This window comes from Oncorhynchus gorbuscha, linkage group LG05 (genome assembly GCF_021184085.1).
Source record: "Oncorhynchus gorbuscha isolate QuinsamMale2020 ecotype Even-year linkage group LG05, OgorEven_v1.0, whole genome shotgun sequence".
Classification (NCBI taxonomy): Eukaryota; Metazoa; Chordata; class Actinopteri; order Salmoniformes; family Salmonidae; genus Oncorhynchus; species Oncorhynchus gorbuscha.
The window spans coordinates 40624675-40646455 of record NC_060177.1 but is presented as its reverse complement, the minus strand read 5'-3'; the positions used below and the strand labels follow the sequence as shown (position 1 = coordinate 40646455).

Sequence of the window (21781 nt, the reverse complement as noted above, 5' to 3'; positions counted from 1 at the left end):
GTGGAGGCTCTCTCTCTGACATTTAGCAGCAAGGGTTACCTAGCAGTGTTCGCGCCCACTCCACCAGGGGTCTGGCAGCATCTTGGGCATTGTTTAAAGGATTTACTATAGGAGATATTCGTGCTGTGGAGAGTTGGGTATCACCACACACTTTAGTGAGGTTAATCATTTGGATGACACTGCTCCCAGTATAGCACACAGTATTCTTACAGCTGGGACAGAAGTAAGTCACTAGGCAGTGCACTGTGTGTGCAATATCCAGACTACCGCATCTGGAGTGGTCAGGTGTGGGTGGTCTGCCATGGGCAATTTCATTTAGTATCTGTTGGGGTCGGCTTGTTGACTGACTGAAAGCGAATGTAACATTTGGACCCACAGGTTCCTGGGCTTGGTGAAGAGGGGTATTTAATTTAAGGAATGAATCGAAGCCTCACGCTTATCACCTGTGGAAGGCAGGGGCATCCAGCGAGGGGTGGATTTTATTGGCCATGTCATGTGTGAGGTCCTTCAACCGAAGTCGGGAGAGTGTGATTCCCCATAGTATCTTGTACCTCGATTCCCTCCGGGGAACAGTAATTATAGTAATAACATTACGTTACTCCAAATACTAGCCTAATTGACAGAGTGAAATTAAGGAAGCTTGTTCAGAATATAAATAGTCCAAGACATGCATCCTATTTACAACAAAGCACTAAAGTAATACTGCAAAATATGTGGCAAAGCAATTCACTTTTTGTCCTGAATACAAAGTGTTTTGATTGGGGCAAATCCAATGCAACACATTACTGAGTACCACTCTCCATATTTTCAAGCATAGTGGTGGCTGCATCATGTTATGGGTATGCTTGTAATCATTTATTACTGGGAAGTTTTTCTGGATAATGGAGCTAAGCACAAGCAAAATCCTAGTGGAATACTTGATTAGCCAGCATCACTACTCTGGACGGTTTTGACTACAAATACCTAGGTGTCTGGTGAGACTGTAAACTCTCCTTCCAGACTCACATTAAGCATCTCCAATCCAAAAGTGAATCGGCTTCCTATTTCGCAACAAAGCATCCTTCCCTCGTAAAACTGACCATCCTACCGAACCTCGACTTCTGCGATGTCATTTACAAAATAGCCTCCCAACACTCTACTCAACAAATTGGATGCTGTCTATCACAGTGCCATTTGTTTTGTCACCAAAGCCCCATATACTACCCACCACTGCGACCTGTCCCTCAAGTTAAGCACAGAAATGTCAATGACTGTCAGGCAAATTTAAAGTTTTCTTTAAACAGCAGTCTCAGTGTGTTAGAGTTTTATAATCTTATCATTTTTATTAAATGAAAATGTAGTCTAATAAAGTTATTTAAAATTGCACATATTATATTAATTTGCCATTTTTTTATGAAAGATTTTAATGAAATATAGACCTACTAGTCCTATATTCTTGAATTATTTTACATTCATCAGCATTATGATTTCCAGTGCTCTTGATAGGTCGTTATTTCATTGGGGGCGGGAATAGAAAACCTAGACGAAGAAAGTTGCAGCTGTCCGTTATCAATGTGAGATTAGCTAAATCACTGGTTTGTTCTTGTGGGTTTTGCTTTGCAATCAAGTTTATTTTAGCACGACAATGTATTTAATCTCCCTCCAGTATCCTTTTAAGAAAACCAGTGCACCATGCGAAGTTCAGCTTCTTTGTTGCATCTCAAACTCATCTGGGTATTGACCGTCACTTTAGGAAATGGGGCAGGAGTATGAGATTCGGCGACTCTCATTGGAGGAGCAGAAGAACTGTCTCCAACAGCAACTGGACAACCTGAAGAAGGAGCTTTCTGCCAAGCTCAATATAGCCAATCAAGAGGTAAGGAAAGTCTTTGACATAAACCAGGTTTCCATCCAATTATGCAATTAACGTACCTGTCAGATAAAAAAAAATCATGACAGGCCAGATTACAACTCTCAAATTGGCAGTACATTTCCTAAACGTCGACCAAACGAAATTGGCTAGAGAAGGGCCAATCATTTTTTTGTCATTGGTTAGATAATGCGACAAATTGCAGTGGGAACTATTTCTTGGGCAATTGCTGATATAATTACCACCATATTGAGTTAAATTTGCAGTCATACGATGCTATGTTATGTGGTCCTCCCACAACCTCGACTTCAAGAAGCATGCACAGTTTAGTAGGCTTCAGATAAAATAAGTTATGATGAACTTCACAGGGTGGTGAAAGTACACCAGTAGATCGAGTGTTTAATTGGTAAGCTGGTGACATTATGATCGATGCTTGCCTGCTAATTGACAAATACTAATTATCTCGTTCTTATGTAGGCCTCCCTCTGCCCTGTATCTGCGAGCTGTTGGCTAAAGCGCATGTCAAGACCAGAGTTAGCACGTTTGAAATAGTTCCCACTGCAATTTGTCGCATTATCAGACTTTTTGCACCAAAACCATCAATAGAGTTAAAAGTGGGATAGAAATGCATAGAATTTCAGTTTTTTAATTCTGTGTATGAAAAGTTATATGACAAATTTATTTTTCTGTGCGCAAGCCTTTGATTTGCAAGAAGCCAGTGTGATGGAAATGCACTGCTGCTAGTAAAATGTGCATATTAATTTGTGCAAACTAAAATCTTGAAAATCGTTCCACAAATTGATGGCTGATTTCTTTAAAAGTCCTTATTAGCAGTTGAATTCATTTTCATCTTCATTACAGCAAACTTAACTGATTCATGGTATCGTATCCCATTGTGTTCTCTGTTACTGTACTCAGTGCAGCCGTAGTACATGGATTGGAAACTAGCTCGAGCATCTGCACCTTAGAATTTGCTTAAAATGCAAAAATAGACATTCTGAAAAATCCAACACCAATGGCAAGGGTTGCAAAGCTACCAGTAATTGACCAAAGTTTTTTATTTATTTATTTAACATGTTAGTTAAGAACAAATTCTTATTTTCAATGACAGCCTAGGAACAGTGGGTTAACTGCCTGTTCAGGGGAAGAACAACAGATTTGTACCTTGTCAGCTCTGGGATTTGAACTTGCAACCTTTCAGTTACTAGTCCAACACTCTAACCACTAGGCTACCCTAAGTTACCAGAATTTTGGTAGATTGCCATAGGTTTTCTGTTAATTATTGGAACGTTGGTAACTTATACTTTTTAATAAATTTTAAAACATGTACATATATAATATTAATTCTTTATATCTGTGTCCATGAGTTTTGGTTCAAGAGAAAATAGCCTAATTAATTAAAAAAGCATCAAAACAACAATGCCATTATTTTTAATTACCTCTGCAACTCGTCACAAGTAGTATTGACTTTTTTCACAACTGCCACTAGTTTGACGCAAAAACATTGACAACAAATATATATTGACATAGAAAAATAAATGTAATCAAATCTAATTTGTCACATGCTCCGAATACAACCGGCGTAGACCTTACAGTGAAATGCTGACTTACAAGCCCTAACCATCAATGCAGTTTAAAACTAAAACATAAAAAATAAGAAATAAAAGTTACAAATAATTAAAGAGCAGCGGTAAAATAACAATAGCGAGGCTATATACAGGGGTTAACCGGTACAGAGTCCGTGTGCTAGGGCACCGGTTAGTCGAGGTAATATGTACATGTAGGTGTCACGTCCTGACCTTAGTTCCTTTTTATCTCTCTATTTTGGTTTGGTCAGGGCGTGAGTTGGGGTGGGCATTCTATGTTTTGTAATTCTGTTTTTGGCCTGGTATGGTTCCCAATCAGAGGCCTATCGTTGTCTCTAATTGAGAACCATACTTAGGTAGCCTGTGTGTGTGGGTAGTTGTTTCCTGTTTTGTCACCTGATAGGACTGTTTCGTTTTTTCGTTGTTTCACCTTTGTTATTTTGTGTTCAGATTAATAAAGTTACCATGGACACGTACCACGCTGCATTTTGGTCCAATCCTTCATATTCCTCATCAGACGAGGACGAGAATCGTTACAGTAGGTAGAGTTAGAAAAGTTAATATGTTTAATATGAAACCCTCATATTAAACACCAATGGTATTCACAAAGTTAGTTGATGGTTTATATTTAGGATAATGTTTTACAGCTTTGTCATTCTATTTATTTTTGTTTTGAAGTCATCTTATTTAATAACGTAATATATTTAGTGATGAGGCCACACAGGGGGCCAGAGATAATTACGCTGTTGATCACGCTCTCCGTAGCCTATGTGAGCAAGACCTTTTAAACAGGTCAACATTCACAAGGCTGTGGGGCCAGACAGATTACCAGGACGTGTACTCAGAGCATGCACGGACCAACTGGCTAGTGTCTTCACGGACATTTTCAAATTCTCGCTGACCGAGTCTGTAATGCCAACATGTTTCAAGCAGACCACCATTGCCCCTGTGCCCATGAAAGCGATGTTAACCTGCCTAAATGACTACCGCCCCATAGCACTCACGTCGGTAACCATGAAGTGCTTTGAAAAGGTGGGTCATGGCTCACGTCAACACCATCATCCCGGAAACCCTAGAACCACTTAAATTTGCATAACGTTCCAACAGATTTCGATCGCACTCCACTCTGCCCTTTCCCACCTGGTCAAAAGGAACACCTACTGTATGTGAGAATGCTGTTCATTGACTATAGCTCAGCGTTCAACACCATAGTGCCCTCAAAGCTCATTCCTAAGCTAAGGACCCTGGGACTAAACACCACCCTCTGCAACTGGATCCTGGATTTCATTGCCGGTCCGCCCCCAGGTGGTAAGGGTAGGTAACAACACATCCGCCACGCTGATCCTCAACACGGGGGCCGCTCAGGGTTGCGTGCTTCATCCTCTCCTGTACTCCCTGTTCACCCACGACTGCGTGGCCAAGTGCGACTACAAAACCGTCATTAAGTTTGCTGACGACACGACGGTGGTAGGCCTGATCACCGGCAATGATGAGACAGCCTATAGGGAGGTGGTCAGAGACCTGGCAGCGTGTTGCCAGGACAACAACCTCTCCCTCAAATTGAGCAAGACTAAGGAGCTGATCGTGGACTACAGGAAAAAGGATTCACATCGATGGGGCTGTAGTGGAGCAGTTCAAGAGTTTCGAGTTCCTTGCTGTCCACATCACCAACAAACTTTCATGCTCCAAACACACCAAGAAAGTTGTGAAGAGGGCATACCCCTCAGGAGACTGAAAAGATTTGGCTTGGTTCCCCAGATCCTCAAAGTTGAGAGCATCCTGACCGGTTGCATCACTGCCTGGTATGGCATCTGACCGTAAGGCGTTACAGATGGTACTGCGTACAGCCCAGTGCATCGCGAGGGGCCAAGCGTCCTGCCATCCAGGACCTATACACGAGGCAGTGTCAGATGAAGCCCCAAAACATTGTGAAAGACTCCAGTGACCCAAGTCATAGACTGTTCTCTCTGCTCCCACACGGCAAGCGGTACCAGAGCACCAAGGTCCAACAGGCTCCTTAACAGCTTCCACCCCCAAGCCATAGGACTGCTGAACAATTAATCAAATGGGCACCCAGACTATTTACATTAGAACCCCCTATTTTGTTTTTACACTGCTGCTACTCACTGTTTATTATCTATGCATATTCACTTTATCCTTACCTACATGTACAAATTACCTCAACTAACCTGTACCCCCGGACATTGACTCGGTACCGGCTGTATATAGCCTCGTTATTGTTATTTGTTAATTTGGTAAATACTTTCAACTCTATTTCTTGAACTGCATTGTTGGTTGAGGGCTTGCTAGTAAGCATTTCACGGTAAGGTCTAAAGCTGTTGTATTCGGCTCATGTGACAAATAACATTTGATTTGAATTACAGACAACTGTGATAATCTGAAGTACCCAAAACAGCCACTAAATGTCCTTTGATAGATTACATAAAATCCTTAAAAGATACCAGCATTCTGGTAGTTTCCTGGTAAACTTAGAACATTTACAGTAATATACTCTTCCCTTTTGCAACCTTAGGCATGGCCGTTCCTCTCTGCCACTACTACCTGATTTGGTCCTTGAGTTAATTTCCCGTCCACTGCAGGTGTCTCACCTTCAGGAGTTGGTGAAGGAAGGGGAGCAAAACCTTGGCTCTGCACACAGCCACATCTCCAGTCTGAAGGACACCCAGGAGAAACTATGCATTGAACTGGACACCACCAGAGCCAGAGTGAGAGAGACCAGCAACCTGCTCACTGATCTGCAGGTAAGACTTTTGAGAAGATGTGCTTTATGCTCAGATCTAGGATCAGCTTGCCTCACCAAATCCTCACACACTATTTTGTGCATACCATCAAATTATATTACAAAATGTCTGATTTAATTTACTTCCAGTTAATTTAATTCCTAAATCAACCCTAGTACACTGAAAATAAACACTCTTAAACACTCTCTTATTCTCTGCTCTAAAAATAAATAAATAATTGAAATACAGAAATCTTGGCAAGATCTCAAATTTGTCACTACTGTATATGTAAAATGATTAAGGGAATACCAGATACATGCACAGATCCAATTTGTAAGTCGCTCTGGATAAGAGCGTCTGCTAAATGACTTAAATGTTAAATGTTAATATTCCTATATACAGTACCAGTCAAAAGTTTGGACACACCTACTCATTCCTGGATTTTTCTTTATTTTTACTATTCTTTACATTGTAGAATAATAGTGAAGACATCACAACTATGAAATAACACATACAGTATGTAATCATGTAGTAACCACAAAAGTGTTAACAAATCAAAATCTATTTTATATTTGAGATTCTTCAATTTAGCGACCCTTTGCCTTGATGACAGCTGTGCACACTCTTGGCATTCTCTCAAACAGCTTCATGAGGTAATCACCTGGAATTAATTTCAATTACCAGGTGTGCCTTGTTAAAAGTTCAATTCTGGAATTAATTTCCTCCTTAATGCGTTTGAGCCCATCAGTTGTGTTGTGACAAGGTAAGAGGGGTATACAGAAGATAGCCATATTTAATAATAGGCCAAGTCCATATTATGGCAACAGCAGCACAAATATGCAAAGAGAAACGACAGTCCATCATTATTTTAAGACATGAAGGTCAGTCAATCCGGAAAATTGCAGTTGCAAATAACAATCAAGCGCTATGATGTAATTGGCTCACATGAGAACCGCCACTGGAAAGGAAGACCCAGAGTTACCTCTGCTGCAGAGGATAAGTTCATTAGAGTTACCAGCCTCATAAATTGCATCCCAAATAAATGCTTCACAGAGTTCAAGTAACAGACACATCTCAACAGCAACTGTTTAGAGGAGCCTACGTGAATCAGGCCTTCATGGTGGAATTGCTGCAAACAAACCACTACTAAAGCACACCAATAAGAAGAAGATACTTGCTTGGGCCAAGAAACTCAAGAAATCTGTCCTTTGGTCAGATGAGTCCAAATTTGAGATTTTTGGTTACAACCTCTGTGTCTTTGTGCTGATTCAACTTGTTAGCCAGGGTTTGTGCAGATAAAATAATTTACAACTTTCAGATGAGACTGAATTAAGATGACAATTGATATTGACTGCTATTGATGTAAAATATTACTAGGTCTTTAAGAGTTTACTCGGAATATAACAGCTCTATAAATATTATTTCGTGGTGCCCGACTCTCTAGTTAATTACATTTACATGATTAGCTCAATCAGGTGATATTAATTGTGGATAAATTACTTTATAGAATAGCATGTCATATCACACGGCATAGCCAAAGACACGACAGTGGTAGATGCGATACTCTGTCTCTTCTTTCCTAGCCCACGTTTGCAGCTGCTGTTGCTAACTCAACGGCTAGGAGGTATCACTTCTGTACTGAATCAGAGTTAAAAGTTTATACCATTCTCAAAAGCTCACTCTGAGGTTGGCTTAGTTCTGTAGTTGACATGTTAGTCCTTTTAACGCAGAGGCTGCAGACCTCACATACTTGGAACAGGAGGTTCATTTTCATCAAGGCTTCATATAGTGGAGCGAGAAGGGTGTGTTTGAAAAGTTTTATAACCCAGGCCTCTTCACAGGGGCGGGCCACTGATTGAGCAGAGCCCTAACCTTATGAAACCCCAAATCTCTCATTTGGAAGCTAAAATTAACATTTAATCTCTTCACCAATAATTTAATATTCAAACATTTAAATTGAACAACAATTCCATGTGACTCCGATAACTACAATGTGCAGACTTTCCACTGTAGAGTTTATGTCATCCTATCATTGATGAGAATGTCCCAGATGACAACCAAACTGACATCATATTCATTAAGTACCACTGCATATGTTCAATTGGTCAGATTACCAGAATATAGTTAATTTCCCCCCGCCTTCTGATGTTCCCAGAATCTCTATGTTAACCAAGGGGTTTTCAAATTTCACATCAGTAGGGTAGAGAGAGGAAAGAGGGGGGAAGAGGTATTTATGACTGTCATAAACCTACCCCCAGGCCAAGGTCATGGCAGTGCTTAGTCCCACTATCATTTGTTTTTCAACAGGACAATGACGAAATACACCTCCATGCTGTTTAAGGGCTATTTGTATATGAAATGGATGGCTGTGTAAAAATATTTTACTGCAAAAGGGGTTAAATTTATAGATATTGTGACACACCCTAAACTCAAAAAGTACAGAATAATGCCTGGTTGGAAGGGGGATGGACAAAAATGTGGAATACAAGTAGTCAGTCTTCTGCCCTACATACACAAACAAACAGCATCAGGAAATCTTAATGCATCTTGGAAATATAGACCTGTTAACACATGTATACCATAGGTGGAAATGTAATTTATTAATATTTATGATGAATGTAAGCTTTACTTTTTGGTAGCTGATTTAAAACCTCTAGTGACTCCCCATCCCGCAATGAGGGAGCGTAATCATCGACTGCCACTAATTAGCATAAAGCAACGGACATAAATATTCCTAGAAAATATTCCTATTCATGAAAATCACATGTGAAATATATTGAGACACAGCTTAGCCCTTTGTTAATCGCCCTGTCATCATAAAGATTTTCAAAATATGCTTTACAGCCAAAGCTAGACAAGCATTTGTGTAAGTTTATTGATAGCCTAGCATAGCAGTTGTCCAGCTAGCAGCAGGTAACTTGGTCACGGAAATCAGAAAAGCAATCAAATTAAATCGTTTACATTTGATGAGCTTCGGATGTTTTCACTCACGAGACTCCCAGTTAGATGGCCAATGTTCCTTTTTTCCCAAAATATTATTTTTGTAGGCGAAATAGCTCCAATTGTTCTTCACGTTTGGCTGAGAAATCGCACGGAAATTGCAGTCACGGAAACGCTGGAAAATATTCCAAATTAGCTCCGTAATATCGACAGAAACATGGCAAACGTTGTTTATAATCAATCCTCTTGGTGTTTTTCAAATATCTATTCGATAATATATCCACCGGGACAATTGGTTTTTCAGTAGGACCGATTGGAATAATGGCTACCTCTGTATTTTACGCGAGAGTAGCCGCTTATGGGTATTCTTCAACATAAATGCGTAAAACTATGTCACAATGCTGTAGACACCTCGGATAAAAAGTAATCTGGTTGATAGCCCATTCACTGCTCAATAGGGCTGCATTGGAACGCAGCGCTTTCAAAACATGAGGCACTTCCGGATTGGATTTTTCTCAGGCTTTCACCTGAAAATTAGTTCTGTTATAATAACAGACAATATTTTTACAGTTTTGGAAACTTTAGACGTTATCTTTCCAAAAATGAAAATACTGCCCCCTACTCACAAGGTTAATAGAAAACTTTCCAAGTCAAATTCTGCCTTACAAAATACATATAGTTCCACATGTTTTTGTGTGTGTTATGCCTATTATAATCTGATCTGAGGAAAACAAGTGGATTCAGACATTGGAATTCGATTTGAGGTCCAAGGATCCTTTGATGGATTTTTTTATTTTTAGACGCTACTCTTGAAATTAAGTCGGGAGCCACCACAGATGATCTTTGGGGCCACCGTGGATTTTGGCTCAAATCCAATATGATATCCAAATCCCGTATGGCCACCATAATACCATTTGATGGAGGTTAAATAATGTGTAAATATGTATTTTGTATAAATGAGGCATTTTTTCAGGATTGTGTTCAACTCTCATGACAGAGGTCAAACGTTTTTACAAGGTTTTCACACACTGTTGCTGGTATTTTGGCCCATTCCTCCATGCAGATCTCCTCTAGAGCAGTGGTGTTTTGGTGCTGTTGCTGGGCAACACGGACTTTCAACTCCCCCCAAAGATTTTCTATGGGGTTGAGATATGGAGACTGGCTAGGCCACTCCAGGACCTTGAAATGCTTCTTACGAAGCCAGATCCCTTCATTTTTTCAAAATGTTAAGTTTTTCCTCAATCTACACACAAAACCCATAATGACAAAGCAAAAACAGGTTTTTAGACATTTTTGCTAAGTTATTGATGCACCTTTGGCAGCGATTACAGCCTTGCTTCTTCTTGGTTATGACGCTACAAGCTTGGCACACCTGTATTTGCAGAGTTTGTCCTATTCTGCTCTGCAGATCCTCTCAAGCTCTTTCAGGTTGTATGGGGAGCATCGCTGCATAGCTATTTTCAGGACTCTCCAGAGATGTCTGGGCTCTGGTTGGGCCAATCAAGTACATTAAGAGACTTGTCCCGAATCCACTCCTGCACTGTTTTGGTTGTGTGCTCATGGTTATTGCCCTGTTAGAAGGAAAACTTTCGCCCCAGGCTGAGGACCTGAAGTCCTGAATGTTCCGGAGCAGGTTTTCATCAAGGATCTCTCTGTGCTTTGCTCCGTTCATCTTTCCCTCGATGCTGACTAGTCTCCCAGTCCCTGCCGCTGAAAAACATCCCACAGCATGATGCTGCCACCACCATGCTTCACTGTAGGGATTGTATCAATAATCGAACAAAATCGTATTCGTCACATGCGGTTAAATGCTTACTTACGAGCCCCTGACCAACAATGCAGTTTAAAAAAATACAGATAAGAAATAAAAGTAGCAAGTATTTAAAGAGCAGCAGAAAAATAACAATAGCGAGACTATATGCTGATGGGTACTGGTACAGAGTCGATGTGTGGGGGCACTGGTTAGTTGTGGTAATATGTACATGTAGGTAGAGTTATTAAAGTGACTATGCATAGATGATAACAACAGAGAGTAGCAGTGGTGTAAAAGGGGGGGGGGCAATGCAAATATTCTGGGTAGCCATTTGATTAGATGTTCAGAAGTAGAAACTGTTTAGAAGCCAGGTGATGAATTGTGGCTGGTTTCCTCCAGACGTGACGCTTGGCAGTCAAGCCAAAGAGTTCAATCTTGGTTTCATCAGACCAGATAATCTTGTTTCCCATGGTCTGAGAGTCCTTTAGGTGCCTTTAGGAAAACTCCAAGTGGGCTGTCATGTGCCTTCTACTAAAGAGAGGGTTTCGTCTGGCCACTCTACCATAAAGGCCTGATTGGTGGACTGCTGCTTTCCTTCTGGAAGGTTCTCCCATCTCCACAGATGAACAGTGAAGAGGCAACCCCAGGATGCTGAAGAGGCAGAGTTGCAAAGAAAAATCCATATCTCAGACTGGCCAATAAAAATAAAAGATTAAGATGGGCAAAAGAACACAGACACTGGACAGAGGAACTCTGCCTAGAAGGCCAGCATCCCGGAGTTGCCTCTTCACTGTTGACGTCGAGACTGGTGTTTTGCAGGTACTATTTAATGAAGCTGCCAGTTGAGGACTTGTGAGGTGTCTGTTTATCAAACTGGACACTAATGTACTTGTCCTCTTGTTGAGTTGGGCACCGGGGCCTCCCACTCCTCTCATGGATGACCATGAGATATACCTGCTGGAGCACGTACTACGGGTGGGTATGGTTATCGTGACCCGTGAGCTGAGATAAGACGGAGCTTTACCTATCAAAGACTCATAGATGACCCATAGATGTAGCGAGGGCCAGCCGACGAGACCATACAGGTCGCAGTGGTTGGTGGTATATGGGGCTTTGGTGACAAAACGGATGGCACTGCGATAGACTACATCCACTTTGCTGAGTAGAGTGTTGGAGGCTTTTTGTAAATGACAACGCCGAAGTCAAGGATTGGTAGGATAGTGGGTTTTAGGGAGGGTATGTTTGGCGGCGTGAGTGAAGGAGGCTTTTTTTGCGAAATTGGAAGGTGATTCTAGATTTAATTAAAAAAGGATTCAAAAAAAGGAGTTAAAAAATATTTTTATCCTAGAGGAAAACCTGGTTGGTTCAGTCTGCTTTCCAACAGATGCTGGGAGACAAATTCACTAATCATCAGGACAACATCCTAAAACACCAGGACAAATCTACACGGGAGTTGCTTACCAAGACGACATTGAATGAATGTTCCTGAGTGGCCTATTTACATGTTTGACTTAAATCAGTTTGAAAATCTATGGCAAGACTTGAAAATGGCTATAGCAATGATCAACAACCAACTTGACAGAGATTGAAGAATTGCACAGTCCAGGCGTGCAAAGCTCGTATAGACTTACCCAGAAAGAGTAACAGATGTAATCGCTGCCAAAGGTGCTCCTACAAAGCATTGACTCAGGGGTGTGAATACTTAGGTACATTTAAATATTTGTTTATTTAATTTTCAATAAATATGCAAACATTTCAAAAAACATGTTTTCACTTGGTCATTATGGGGTATTGTGTGTAGATGGGTGAAATCTGAGAAGAAAAATATGTTTAATCAATTATGAATCCAGGGTGTAACATAACAAAATGTGGAATAAATCAAGGGGTATGAATACTTTGTGAATGCACTGTCAGTCTGTAATGTCTATGTTAATGTTTTAAATGTATGTCAATGATTAACTATTTTAGTCTTTTATGTCTTTTTGCTGCATGGTACCCCAGGAAGACTAGCTGTCGCCATCGGCGTCAGCTAATGGGGATCCTAATAAAAATCATACATTCAGACTGAGATTCAGGATGGCATTGACATTAGAGAGCTGCAATTCCTATCACATGTGAAGGCCCACTAAGTCGATGGAATTTCTTGTCAATGAGGGTCAGGTTGTGTTGGTTCATTATAGTGAACAGCTGCCTTATGTTCTTGTGACTCGTTTCAGGAAACTAGGCATATGTTGCGGGTCACTACTTCACATTTGAATGTGAACTTTTTAAAATGTTTTATCAAAATGTGTTTTTGGCAGAAATGCCTTTTGGAACGTGAACTTTCATGTGCCTTAATAATAAACTTGTATGCCATCTGTAAATACGAATAAAATGGTTCAATTACGAGCCTAGTTGGTTTATCCACAGAAAAATACACCAACTTTCCCGCTAGCCATGATTGGCTGAGATAATGAGTTGGCGGGACATGCCGAGAGATGAGTTTGGATTGGTCTGCCATATAGCATGTTTCTGTCTATTAGAGCTGGTCAGTATGTGTAGGTAATCCTGTCTAACTCAAATTTTATATATATATATATCACATAGTAGAAGTGCATAAGGGTTGCTCTCCACTCTCTGGAGTTTTGAATCAGTGGAATTTGAGTATGATAGCTAAGGAGATGTGGGAAAAACACCTGTTTCCGGATTACATCTTCAATCTAAGGGTATCCATGGCATCCGTGACAGGCGTCCACCCATGATGTATAAGGGTAAGAGAGTCTAGCTAGGTACATTTTCAGATATTCCACATTTCTAATTTTGACAGTCGTTTTCATTTCCAGTTAACATGTACTTTAAGCTAGCTAGCTAACGTTAGCTGGCAGGCTCACTAGCTAAAGTTACGTGTATGATCTTATTATTCGTATCTCAGAGCCATTTGCTTTGCTATTTATTGAACCTGGTTGGTTAGCTACCTGCAGAGTTTTGCAGGGTAGTAACGTCATGAGTTGGGATTATGGTTCAATTGTTTACCTAGCTAGCTACATGTCTTAACAAAAGACTACTATGCAAGTAACCATGTCAATAGAATGTCCCTGCGACAACTGTCGATAGACGTAGCTGGTAAATTTGCTCTGGCTATCTACTCTGATTTCAGCGCACTCTCGTCTGAATGTGCCATAGTGCTGAATAACTGACAAATTTACCTACGCTCAACAGCAGTTGAATATGGCCGGTGTCAGTAAACGTTGGCAAAAAAAACGTAAGTTGTTGATAGCAGCACAGTTGCAGTCACCAATGCTCTGGATAACATAAAAACAGCCTAACCAGCCCTGTTAGTGTGAGTAAAAGGGTCACTGAGCTGTTCTCTCATTTGTGTCTGGAAGTAGCTAGCAAGCTAGCCAATGTTAGCCAGTTAGCTTGGGTGTGGTTGTTAGGACAGAACACTCTGATTGACCCTTAAAGAAATGGATGGTGCTAAAGCTTAAGATGGTGTGAATGATGCTCAATGGTTGAAGACAAAGAAGGGCTCTCCAATAGTAGTACCAAAACATCCAGAGGAAATTTTGATCAATCAAGTTGTTCAACTTTTAAAGCATAATTACTTTCTCATTGTTCCTCAAATGCAGTGTATGATATACCGTTTTGTAGCTTTGTGTTTGCTTTTATCCAATGTAAAAAAAACACAATTGCAAATGTTGCAACATAAGACTGAATCAAGGCAGTCGGTCACACACCATAAAGTAGACATATACAGCAACTCCAAGGCAGAAAACCAGGATGGTAGACTTGATTTTCTGGAAAAATAAATGTGCCTTCTCAACCTGAACGGCATAACATTTACATTTACATTTAAGTCATTTAGCAGACGCTCTTATCCAGAGCGACTTACAAATTGGTGCATTCACCTTATGACATCCAGTGGAACAACCACTTTACAATAGTGCATCTAAATATTTTAAGGGGGGGGTGAGAAGGATTACTTTATCCTATCCTAGTTATTCCTTAAAGAGGTGGGGTTTCAGGTGTCTCCGGAAGGTGGTGATTGACTCCGCTGTCCTGGCGTCGTGAGGGAGTTTGTTCCACCATTGGGGAGCCAGAGCAGCGAACAGTTTTGACTGGGCTGAGCGGGAACTGTACTTCCTCAGTGGTAGGGAGGCGAGCAGGCCAGAGGTGGATGAACGCAGTGCCCTTATTTGGGTGTAGGGCCTGATCAGAGCCTGGAGGTACTGAGGTGCCGTTCCCCTCACAGCTCCGTAGGCAAGCACCATGATCTTGTAGCGGATGCGAGCTTCAACTGGAAGCCAGTGGAAAGAGCGGAGGAGCGGGGTGACGTGAGAGAACTTGGGAAGGTTGAACACTAGACGGGCTGCGCCGTTCTGGATGAGTTGTAGGGGTTTAATGGCACAGGCAGGGAGCCCACCCAACAGCGAGTTGCAGTAATCCAGACGGGAGATGACAAGTGCCTGGATTAGGACCTGCGCCGCTTCCTGTGTGAGGCAGGGTCATACTCTGCGGATGTTGTAGAGCATGAACCTACAGGAACGGGCCACCGCCTTGATGTTAGTTGAGAACGACAGGGTGTTGTCCAGGATCACGCCAAGGTTCTTAGCGCTCTGGGAGGAGGACACAATGGAGTTGTCAACCGTGATGGCGAGATCATGGAACGGGCAGTCCTTCCCCGGGAGGAAGAGCAGCTCCGTCTTGCCGAAGTTCAGCTTGAGGTGGTGATCCGTCATCCACACTGATATGTCTGCCAGACATGCAGAGATGCAATTCGCCACCTGGTCATCAGAAGGGGGAAAGGAGAAGATTAATTGTGTGTCGTCTGCATAGCAATGATAGGAGAGACCATGTGAGGTTATGACAGAGCCAAGTGACTTGGTGTATAGCGAGAATAGGAGAGGGCCTAGAACAGAGCCCTGGGGGACACCAGTGGTGAGAGCGCGTGGTGAGGAGACAGATTCTCGCCACGCCACCTGGTAGGAGCGACCTGTCAGGTAGGACGCAATCCAAGCGTGGGCCGCGCCGGAGATGCCCAACTCGGAGAGGGTGGAGAGGAGGATCTGATGGTTCACAGTATCGAAGGCAGCCGATAGGTCTAGAAGGATGAGAGCAGAGGAGAGAGAGTTAGCTTTAGCGGTGCGGAGCGCCTCCGTGATACAGAGAAGAGCAGTCTCAGTTGAATGATGGTCTCTCCTATCATTGCTATGCAGACGACACACAATTAATCTTCTCCTTTCCCCCTTCTGATGACCAGGTGGCGAATCGCATCTCTGCATGTCTGGCAGACATATCAGTGTGGATGACGGATCACCACCTCATGCTGAACTTCGGCAAGACGGAGCTGCTCTTCCTCCCGGGGAAGGACTGCCCGTTCCATGATCTCGCCATCACGGTTGACAACTCCATTGTGTCCTCCTCCCAGAGCGCTAAGAACCTTGGCGTGATCCTGGACAACAAACTGTCGTTCTCAACTAACATCAAGGCGGTGGCCCGTTCCTGTAGGTTCATGCTCTACAACATCCGCAGAGTACGACCCTGCCTCACACAGGAAGCGGCGCAGGTCCTAATCCAGGCACTTGTCATCTCCCGTCTGGATTACTGCAACTCGCTGTTGGCTGGGCTCCCTGCCTGTGCCATTAAACCCCTACAACTCATCCAGAACGCCGCAGCCCGACTAGTGTTCAACCTTCCCAAGTTCTCTCACGTCACCCCGCTCCTCCGCTCTCTCCACTGGCTTCCAGTTGAAGCTCGCATCCGCTACAAGACCATGGTGCTTGCCTACGGAGCTGTGAGGGGAACGGCACCTCAGTACCTCCAGGCTCTGATCAGGCCCTACACCCAAATAAGGGCACTGCGTTCATCCACCTCTGGCCTGCTCGCCTCCCTACCACTGAGGAAGTACAGTTCCCGCTCAGCTCAGTCAAAACTGTTCGCTGCTCTGGCTCCCCAATGGTGGAACAAACTCCCTCATGACGCCAGGACAGCGGAGTCAATCACCACCTTCCGGAGACACCTGAAACCCCACCTCTTTAAGGAATACCTAGGATAGGATAAAGTAATCCTTCTCACCCCCTCCCCCCTTAAAATATTTAGATGCACTATTGTAAAGTGGTTGTTCCACTGGATGTCATAAGGTGAATGCACCAATTTGTAAGTCGCTCTGGATAAGAGCGTCTGCTAAATGACTTAAATGTAATGTAAATGAATGACTAGTCTTGAAACCTCTGATTTGGATCAAGAAGGTCATTCTGAGAGAGATAGCGGGAGAGCTGACCAAGGACGGCACGTTCAAGAGTTTTGGAGAGAAAAGAAAGAAGGGATACTGGTCTGTAGTTGTTGACATCGGAGGGATCGAGTGTAGGTTGCATAAGAGTGCATCGGAACGTCCCAATGTGCATCACGAATACAGTGAGCCAGCGTAAGGTCATGTTGGATTCAGGCAGCCATATTGGACTATCCGTGAATCAAAGCCTACTTCTACAGTAAATGATAAGGTGACTTAAAAGCCCAATCCTGGAGTGGGGGAAAATTGTAGAGCTAGGGAGAGGGTGCTTGAGTCCTGCGTTCGATTCTCTTTCCTTTCGTTGGAGCATGCTACATGTTGCAATAAGCCTTTAGAATAATGCAAAACATATAATTGACTCTATCCAACTTGATTAGCGGGAAACAAACCATGCCAGTCAGCCTACATATCCGGCCCATCGAATCTACACTATACCGAAACTGCCTTCACACATAAGAGTTAGCCAATAGTTTCGGGGGGCCCTAATGTTATTGCAAGTGTAGGGGCTAAACAAATAAATCCACAGAGGAACCTTTGACTGAAAAAAATGACAGGTTTCAGTGTCTGAGCCCATTTGTTTTCCTTCGAGACGATTTAGATTACAATAGCCACAACATAAAAAAAATAAAAAATGTAACTGTATTTCTGTCAGGCAGCACCATACAGCATTGAATGAGAGCAAATACGCTAATGCTGTTTCTTTGTGTATGTGGTGCAGACAACTGACTACTGGTATTTCAAATGTAAAAAATATTGGGTTACATGACCTTATGTGGCCGATTCACCCTCCAGCCTGGCATATTATGTACTTTTTGAATTTAGGGGGCGTGTCACAATATATATACATTTTAAATTTGCCATAAAATATTTTTACACAACCATACTTTTAAAATATGGGATACATAAGAGACATGGTTGTGTTTTATTCTAGCTCAGGTAGGGGTATCTCCAAAACTGAAGACCTTTTTGAGGTTTGGCCACTATCTTAAAAGAAAAACAGTTCATGGTAAAACCCTATCCCTCTGCAAATAACCCTTTAGGAATCCATTTTTCTAAGAGTGTATGGCTTCAATTATTTAGGCAGCTTGGCTTAAAATAATTGACAAAAATCACAGTTGGTACATCATTGTGCACATGTTGTACACATCACAGTAGCTTACAGTTGGCAAAATAACTCAATTGATTAACGCTGCAATATGTCATTCTTTGGGAGACCCAACCAATTTCACGTAGAAATGTAAATTATAGACCTGTCATTCCCATTCAAAGCAATTCTAAGAAGCGATAGATCTGTTCTATGCCCGCTCTTTCTATGCCTCCCATTCATAAGTTTTGTTTTTGCGTCTTTTACTTTTGGTTTTGTACACCAGTTTCAAACAGCTGAAAACACAATTTTGGGGGTTATTAAAAATATATTTTACAACGGTTTAAATGGTGCAATGATTCTCTACACTATACATTGCTTGTTTTGTCCTATAAACTGGAGTTCAGCAAACTATTCAAATTTGAGTAAACAGGAAATGGCAGAGCAAGTTCCTGTATTCAACAAAGTCATTTTTGGACACAGAGAGACAAACATTTTGATTCTGTTTTTTTGTGGAGATCTTCTATGTGTAAAGTAATGACACACTTAGTAGTTCTGAGTGGTCTGAGGCAGTCGTTATCTTACAAGCGTTTTCAAGTGCAACATTAGTTACAATAGTTTTGGGAAACAGCTCTGAAACTTTGCGATGCTTCTACGGAGATTCTAACCATGAACTTAGCCTTAGTATGCTTGTGGCAAACCTGTCCCTGGTTAATAGCTTGGGTTGATGTGTAATTACAGAGTATATCCAAAGAGAAACAAAGTGGAAGATTTATCATTATAATCTTGCTTTTGGTGTCAGTCTAAACTGCAGATTCTCCTCATTGAGAAGGAATTATTATATATATATTTTTTAACCAAATGTTTAACTACATTGCCCTTTTCTGTACTCATAACTTATATTGTATCGTGCCTCAACTTCCCTGAACTTGTCTCTGGTTTGTCCACGTGTCCAGGAGGAGATTGAGACCCAGAAACAGCAGCATGAAGCCAGGGTAATGTCCATAAGGACAGAGGAGAAGCAGAAAATTGACAAAATGGCTGAAGACCTGGACCAAAAATGGACTTATGCTCTGAGGTAGGCCTTTATGTCAGCCAGTAGGTTTCATCGTCCCTAAGCTATTGTGGGGGCGGCATGGTAGCCAAGTGGTTAGAGAATTGGACTAGTAACCGGAAGGTTGCAAGTTCAAACCCCCGAGCCGACAAGGTACAAATCTGTCGTTCTGCCCCTGAACAGGCAGTTAACCCACTGTTCCTAGGCCGTTATTGAAAATAAGAATTTGTTCTTAACTGACTTGCCTGGTTAAATAAAGGTTAAAAAAATAGTGCAGATAAGCCTGGAATAACAACTCAAATATGGCCTATGTGGTAGTGACTAAATACATTTAAAATTGTTTGGCAGAATTTGATTTTAGCAAATCACATGACTGCAAGGCGTGGCTCCGAATCAGAGGTACACGAGATAGGGGAATGGGTTATGAGGTTTGGAGAGGGATTATTTGAGTTAAAGCCAAGTGGGAGAGAGATGATTGATTAGAGATAATGGTAATGGCTGCAGCAGGTAGCCTAGCGGTTCTATCAAATCAATCAAATGTATTTATGATGCCCTTCTTACATCAGCTGATGTCACAAAGTGCTGTACAGAAACCCGGCCTTAATCGCCAAACAGCAAGCAATGCAGGTGTAGAAGCACAGTTCATAGCGTTGGGCCAGTAACCGAAAGGTCGCTGGTTCGAATCCTTGAGCCTGCAATGCAGTTTACCCACAACAACAACTGCTACCCAGGCATGATGACATCGATTAAGGCAGCCCCCTGCACCTCTTTCATCAGAGGGGTTGGGTTAAATGTGCAAGACACATTTCGGTGGAATACATTTATAAATTGGTTCTTTTTCTACTGGATCAGGACTTTTGCCCACTCTTTCTATTGGGTTTACAAAGGCTATGTTTCACTTGTTGATCTAGTAGACCTTTCAAGCATTGGGCTGAAGTGTCTGGTGAATGAGATTACCCAGTATGGCTGTGCAACCCAGAATCTGAGATGTAGTGTTTCAGGCTTCAGGATCATCAAAGTCTCTCTTTCTCTCTCTCTACCCATTCCTTCCCCTTACCCACTCTATAGGGAGGAGTTGAGGTTGCTGAAGGAGGAATTGACGGAGGAATATGAGGCTGACAGACAAGCCTCCTTGTCCCAGCTGTCTCAGCAGAAGGAGCTGGAGTTGATGGCGGCCAGGGAAGGCTGGCAGAGGAAAGTGGAGGACCTGCTGGAACAGGTAGTGTAACACACTCCCTTTCGCATTGTCACGATTTTCAGTATCACAGTACTTTTGAGTAAGTAAGGAAAGAAAACATGAAGCAGACTGGATTTCCTGAGGGAAATGGTTTTAATTTTAAAATGTGGATTGATGTTGTCACATTTGTTAATTTTTCAAGCTATAGCTCACCATTTTACTTGAATCAGGTTTGTAAATGACCATAGAGTTTAGTCTGTGTCTTGTTTTCTTTTTTTTGCCATGGCAAATGTAGTATCATATCATCAGGATACTGGGATTGTAACAACACTACAGCCTGTTGAACACGCCACACACTCACACTGCACCAAATACCCTAGTTTCAGACTCCTAATTATCCTTACACTTCATAATATTCTAACCGCTTCCATGCCAGTCGGTAGAACATGTGTTTTATCTCGGAACACTCAAGTTGCTTTCTCTACCGACTATAGGATAAAAGGAGCATGAGGTGTTAGCCACACTCGGTGGACACCTGAATGGCAATGTGTCCAGCCTGACACATGCCAGTTTTATCGTATCTTGATTATTGCCCAGTCATATGGTCTGATGCTGCAAAGAAGGACATAGAAACACTTCAGCTGGCCCAGAACAGTCTTGCTCTTCAGAGGGCTAAAGTATGCATGACGGTCTCTCTTGGCTAAAACTAGAGGAGAGACTGAATGCATCACTTCATTCCATATTGTTTGCATAGTCAACTTACACACGGCAATGCAATAACACACACACTTACCCCACCAGACATGCCACATTTCACAGTGCTCAAATCCAGAACAAATTCAAGAAAACATACATTATTATATAGAGTAGGGGTGTGAACATTTAAATGTTAAAACGTTTAAACTAAGTTGGGATCCTTAATGTTAAGAAAAATCCATATCCGAAAGACAATGTGTATATATATTTTTTTCTTCACTTAATTAAAATCACAGTGCAGTTATCACAAAACATATAATTTTCTGTGTTATAGGATATAAAGGCCTAGGAAAGTTGTGTAATTAAAATAAAACTGAAAATAGGCAAACTATTAGAGTTTTAGCAACTAGGAAATAACAAAAAAATACCCAGCAAAATCCGTGACCACACTTTGGAAAGGGGAGACTCTCACAACCCCCACAAGTGTCAGAAAGACTTGTCTGAAGTACTGTCGATGTGCCAACTTCTGTTTGGTAGCGCCCAAACCATTTTGGTTACAAACTAATGGGACCCCACTTTGGAAAGGGGTGATTCTCAAGGGTGCATTTTGCTATAGGACCCTCACAAGTGTCA

The 21781-nt window shown here is 42.0% G+C and overlaps 1 protein-coding gene across 3 annotated transcripts in view; it reads left to right on the top strand.

The window, feature by feature from the left end:
- The window catches only part of fam184aa (family with sequence similarity 184 member Aa), a 71873-nt gene that overhangs the window by 14954 nt on the left and 35138 nt on the right, over positions 1 to 21781 (top strand). For all 3 annotated transcript variants that reach the window (XR_006838815.1, XM_046349914.1, XM_046349913.1), the window contains exons 6-9: positions 1733 to 1855; positions 6036 to 6197; positions 19178 to 19299; positions 20344 to 20494. Coding sequence is in view for 2 of the 3 variants with exons in the window: in XM_046349914.1 (XP_046205870.1) it covers positions 1733 to 1855; positions 6036 to 6197; positions 19178 to 19299; positions 20344 to 20494 (558 nt within the window). In the remaining variant the exon portion in view is untranslated. The remainder of the gene's footprint in view (positions 1 to 1732; positions 1856 to 6035; positions 6198 to 19177; positions 19300 to 20343; positions 20495 to 21781) is intronic.